The 6293-nt window shown below is 38.1% G+C and overlaps 1 protein-coding gene across 1 annotated transcript; it reads right to left on the bottom strand.

Moving 5' to 3' along the window:
* Positions 1–621: 621 nt before the first annotated feature.
* Positions 622–1284, bottom strand: LOC112203831 (agamous-like MADS-box protein AGL15). Its single transcript, XM_024344742.1, has one exon. The coding sequence runs from the start codon at positions 1282–1284 to the stop codon at positions 622–624; it is 663 nt and encodes a 220-aa protein (XP_024200510.1).
* Positions 1285–6293: the final 5009 nt, after the last annotated feature.

Here is a 6293-nt window from a genome sequence, read left to right as displayed (position 1 = left end):
ATTTGTCAGTCATGCTAAAGAGCTCAGTTGCATGGAACTTCCAGAATGTAACGACAACGGTTTGAATTTGAAATTTTTTTAAGATACAGGTGTGTCAAACATGCGCATTTATAGATGTGACAATAAATAATTTGTTAACAACAAATTTGGGTATGCTATTGAAAATGGATTGTTGACTTGAATGTGCACAGGCTCTCACTCATTGGCATCATATTAATTTTTTGAGGTCATGGACAAAGCTTTTGGGATCTTGATATACCGAAACGGAGGTTCCATCAAAATTCAACAACTATGGAAGGTTTATCGTGATGCAAATGTAATACTTATACAGAACAGAAGTATATATGAATTCATTTAGGTAAGGTGGCTTCCTAAGAATTAAACACATAGTATTTGAAAATTGCTTTACATTCTGATTCCACTAACATCTAAAAAAACATTATGACGTTCAAATCTGTTTCTTAAATATATATAAAAGAATCGGTTTAATCCATTAAGTAAGTGATATTACTTATGTAAATACTTTCAATTACACAAAAGAACACAAATTGGTCATAAAAAAAACTCGAATCATATGATGATATCGGTCTTACACCGGAATTTGAGTTCTGCCCTAACTGGTTATGAGTTATATGACAGCCCAAGGTGCAAAGAAATGTCCATATTCTCTGTTGGACAATTCGAAAGTGAAACAGCTTTCGAGCTTGTGCAGAAACTCGTACTGTTCTCAGGGAACAGTTGGAGATATGGCTTTTCCGTCGTCCTCACTTCATAACCCCTTCTCAAATTCTCCTTCTCCTGAATGGCTTGCTGTTCACGCGCCTTAGACCTGTGCAACAACCGCACAAGTAGTTCTTCCTTCTTTTTCATGACAGATACTAACGCCCACTTTTGTTGTTGCTCTAGGGCATACAGCTCTTCCCTACTTAAGCCATCCAACGCCTTTCCCATCCTCCGCTGCTTGTCTAATTTCAGCGCTGCATGTTGTCCCTTGAGTGCATGAAGAACTTTGTCACTTGATTTTGGGTCCTTTTCTTCCGCAGCAGTTTCGCGGCGGCACTCCTTTGGCGGATCAGATTCCACCTTGGTTGGGAGGACTTGGCCGCCCTTATTGTTCTTGTATCTTGAAAGAGTGTGTTCCACACTACTGGTGCTAGAATACTCATGAAGCTTTCCATCGCTAGTGAACGCGATGACTGCGACCTCTGCGGCACAAAGAATAGATAATTCTTGGGCTTTCTTGACCAAAGTGGCATGTCTCCTCCTCCCAAAAGTTTCGGTCATTGTCTCCGTGTTCTTGCACTTACTTTCTTTCGATATAAAAGCTAATAGAGATGGAAGTAAATATGGTAAGACTCGTACGAATGTGGTTGTATATATAGGAGGCAAATGAGTGAAAGTACGACAATGATTAGGAGACAGTAACACAAATGGAGTACCTTTAGCGGAAAACAAGGAGTAGAACAACAAATCAAATCTGGTTTGGATTTGATCAATTTCTGGAAAAGAAATTACTCGATTTCTATTAACTTATTAAGTGAAAATCCTTGCTTTCCGGAATAGTGTTTCAAAGTCAGAAACTCGCAGATGACTAGTCTTCAATTCCGTTGATAGATCCTCTTTTTTTTTTTCTTTTTTTTTTTTTGATTGGATTGATAGATCCGCTTTTGATAAAAAAAAAAAAAAATGAAATACATTACCTCAATAATTGTGGGAGGTTAAGAAATTAGTTTTTGAGTTGAAGAAAAAAAATTGAGTTGAAATGTGGAGAGAAGAAATTATCCTTTGAGAAATAGAGGTTTGACGTCGTTATAGACGATGGATACTAAAATTGGTTTGAGTTTTAATGTTGGGGTACCAATATGATAATTTTTCAAATTGATGTACTAAAGTGATGAATGACCTTTATTTGAGGTACTGTATGTAAAATTTTCTCAAGAAACAATAGAGGTTTGGGTTCGTTTTGGAAGAGGTTCAGTTTCAGTATAGAGTGAGGGAGAGACAGAAACATTGAGAGCGAAGTAGAGGTCCATAGCAAGATATGGATCGGGTTTGGGAGGGATCTTTCAGGAAAAGAAGAGGTGTGGCGTGATCTGGAAGAAGTCGTGCCTAGATTTTGATTGAGTTTAAGAGACAGGTTTTAGGAGCAAAAGAGGTATGTGTTTGATTGGTTTTTTCAATTCTATTAAGTTAAAATTGGGTTTTTTTTCTTTGTTGCGATTTGGGTTTTTATTTGGGTGTGTCAATTTTTGGCCTCAATTGAGTGTTTTATTTCTGAATTTTATGTTTTTTTGTACGAAGATTTGAATATAAAGAACTATGGATTTAAGTTTCGGTTTGCATGGATAGCATAGTGATCATGGTTTTGGTATGCAAATTTATTAGAACAAAGAGGATGAGTGATCAATAGCAGAAATTATTTGTTTTGTTCCAGGTTAACAACGTTATCAACATTAGGTAATTCGTTGATGTTGAAATGAGTTGCAATTGTTTATCATGTAGAGAAAGTGAGAGAAAATTTGTAGTGAGGTTTATTGTTTAGAACAGATGTATGAACAATGAAAAGAAGTGTTAGTGTTTTGGGTTAATCAGATTTTAGTTGAAGTAGAAGAATGTTATTGGTTTTTGTTCAAATTGAATTACTTTGTTTTGTAATTGCAATTTCTCTTGCTTTCTCTGTTAAGGTCTATATGTTACGATTTGTTCTTATTTCACTTCTCTCTTTGGAAAAACATAATACTGAGCTTCTCACACATTCTAATCAGTGTGGGTTTATTGAAATAGTATCTTCGTTAATATTTACTATTTCCAAAACTAGGCTTTTGTTATAGGTGAATGAAGATGGTTTGTTTTTAATCTCTCTGATCAATAGTACTTGATGTAATTGCTTTATGGGATTTCCTTATGCGTTTAGTTTGCTGTCCACTTACACCTGTACCAATGTATAGAAGTCCTTTTAATTTTTGGATTTCATTTCATGGAGTCATTAGATTCTCTAATTTTCTCAAACTTTCAATGTATTTGATTGAAAGTCAAAGTAAAACTTCCAAGTAAAAGTCAGTGAGGGTTCTTTTGTCTTTGCTTCAAACTTAACCACCCTTTTGTGTTCTTTTTTTAGAGCTTTGGCTGAGCTTCACCTGCATATGCTACTGCAGGTGATGAACTAAACGGCTATTACTCGAATATCCTATTTACAATTTTTTTAAATTTATTTTTATTTTTATTTTCTGACAGTTTGGATGCAGTACTGATTCTTTTACTAATCTATTTACAGATGTTCCCACAAGAAGTCCCAGAAAGAACCATTGGTTTTTCTACACTGAATTAGCAAGCAGACAGACCATGATATAATCTTAGTCTGCTTGCTGGTATCCATTCTATTGTCTTTGGCAGATATAGTAATTTTCAAGGCACCTCCAATCTTGCAGGTAGTGTGTATAACATCTTATATATTAATAGTGAATAGGTGTTTGTTGTTTTTAAGAACGTTGTGATATGTATGATGGGAAATTGTTGGTGAATGGTGAAATTCAAAATAAAAATTAGATATTGGAGCCTCTTGCCTATGAAATGGAACCAATCGTAAGATTGTGTTCTTGCTTCTCCTTTTATTCAATTCGTTGCATATAATAACAGGTTCAATTACTTACGAGGTCTGTGTTGCCTGTTTTGCTTCATTGTACAACAACAGCTGGAGCAACCAGTTTTTTGAACCAACTCCAGCAGCAACTTTCGCTACGCTAACCTATTATATACAATTACAACTGGAGCAACTAAATCCCTAGCGGGGCGGAGCTCCATTGGATACCCGCCCCTAATGGGGGGGGGGGGGGATTCGGGGACAAATGGAGAATGGGGATGGGGATCCCCAATCTCCGCTATCTAAGATTGGGGATGGGGCGGGGATGGTATTGTGATCCCTATCCCCAAACCCGCCCCAATAATATATACATATATTTAACTTATATATATATAATTTATTTTTTATAATATAAATCACAAATATATACATTTACTATTTTATTTTAATGGCTACACTTTTACTTTAATGATGTTTTGATTTTTGCACTCACTGAATTATGATTTATGAATTTAATCATATTTTAAATTTATTTTTTGTAGATTTTGATTTTAAACAAGGCAATATGAGAAAAAATTATTTTATTTATTAAGTTCTTATTGAGGATTTGGGGCGGGTTTGGAGGTTTAGTCCCCAATGGGGATGGGAACGGGGAATCCCCAATATATTTTTATTAGGGATTGGGGAGGGGATGGGGGTAGAAAATAACCCCAGGGATGGGGATGGTATTGTGATCCTCATCCCCAACCTGCACCATTGCCATCCCTAGGTACAACTGGAGCAACTACATATTTAAATATAGTCTAGCAACAAGTTTAACTAGGTTAGCCTATTTTGGAATAGACTTCGACTAAAATGAAAAATGTAAGGAAAACCCTCCGTGGTTTAAACTTAATGACTGGAATGTAAGTAATTTGAAATTTTGAATACCTATGTATTTTTGAATGAAGCCTGCATTACATATAAGTAACCTTAAATGTCATTTCAGTAGAATGAAGTCATTTTCAATTATGCATTTCATGGTTATAATTTGTTCACAACAACAAATTCCGCAGCAAAGCGCGGGCACCATTTCTAGTAGCACCTCTATTGCCTCGAGTATATATATATATATATATATATATATATATATATAAGGAAAAACATATTATGTGTCTTCGTCAAAGTAACTGACGAAGAGGGAATCAAGGAATCAGTGATTACCAATCAATCAGCATTTAATATCATTATTGTAATCAATATTTCTGTTGTAATTTCTTCCCTATATAAAGGGACTATGAAATGAAATGAGTAGACAATTCCAATCCATTTGTACTTTTACACGTTATCAGCACGCTCAGAGCAAATAGCCAAAAGAAAAAACCCAAAACCCTAGAAGAAAAAGTTTTTTCTTCTTTTCTGCCACCACCGTAAAAAAAAAAAATTAAAAAAAATCGGTCCAGACCAGCCTCCTTTGCAGCACGCCTGCACCGCCTCCGACGCATAGCCACCAGCGTCGATCCTCCGACGCACAGCCTCTCACCTTTGCAGCAGCCCACCCGCGCTTGCACAGCCTCCCACCACTGGCCTCGACCAGATCCCCGCGCCTGCTAAAACCACCCAGCGGTCTCTGCGCTTGCATCATCGAACGGCGCTGCTTCCTCGCCTTGCAGCAGCACGCATGGCTTCAGCACACGCCTGCAGCAACCCTGCCCCAGCCTGCAGCAGCCCACCAAACCTCACCAGCCTCACACCTCACCGGCCAGACCGACCTCACCTCACCAGCCCCTTATCTCCGCCTCCGCCTATAGCCAGGCCTGCACCAGATCCCAGCAGCAGCGCGCCCAGCCTCGCATCCCCACCGACCTGCGTACCGGCGCCCCCACCCCGATCCCCGCGCTACCGCCCGCACAGCCACGCCCAACCATCTGTGAAGAACCAGCAAACCAGAAGGAAGCGAAGAGAAAAGGAAGAAGAAAAAAAAAAAAAAAGGCAACTCGGGCCGAAGTAAGGACCCAGCCCAGAAAGAAAAATCACAATCCAATTAAAAAAAAAAAACCTGACCTAAAGTAAAGGGGCCAGCCCAGAGAGCAGACCCGGCCCAGACAGAAAAAAAAAAACAAAACAAAACAGGCCTTGCGGCCCAGAAAAAGAGAGGAAAAGAAAAAAAAAAACAAGGCTCAAAAGAGAGAGGAAGCGGCCCAGTTTTTCTCAAGCATACAAACATCGCACGCCTGCATCAACATGCGCGTGCGTTAGGATTGTTTTTCTCGAAACCAAGAATGAATCGAGGAGAAATTGAGTGCTTAGTTGATAGTGGGACTACCTACACCATATTAAGGAATAGGCAATTATTTATTAAATTAATAGCCTATAATTCCTCTGTGACTACGATGATTGGATCATCACAAGTAATAAAAGGGCGAGGAACTGCCAAATTTTTGTTGCCTAATGGCACAACATTTAAAGTCACAGACGCTCTATATGCACCTAGAGCTAATCGAACCTTGTTAAGTTTCAAAGATATTCATGTCAACGGTTATCATGTAGAAACACACTGTGAGAATGGAATTGAATACCTTTATATTACCTCTAATGAATGTGGAAGGAAACGCATTTTAGAGAAACTTATGAGTCAATCTAGTAGACTGTACCTCACTACGATTCGGATAATTGAATCATATGTTGTCACCAACAATGAAATGTGGGACACTGACTCATACAAGCTTTGGCA

Source organism: Rosa chinensis, chromosome 5 (genome assembly GCF_002994745.2).
Source record: "Rosa chinensis cultivar Old Blush chromosome 5, RchiOBHm-V2, whole genome shotgun sequence".
Lineage (NCBI taxonomy): Eukaryota > Viridiplantae > Streptophyta > Magnoliopsida > Rosales > Rosaceae > Rosa > Rosa chinensis.
This window is presented reverse-complemented; position numbering and strand designations above follow the sequence as displayed.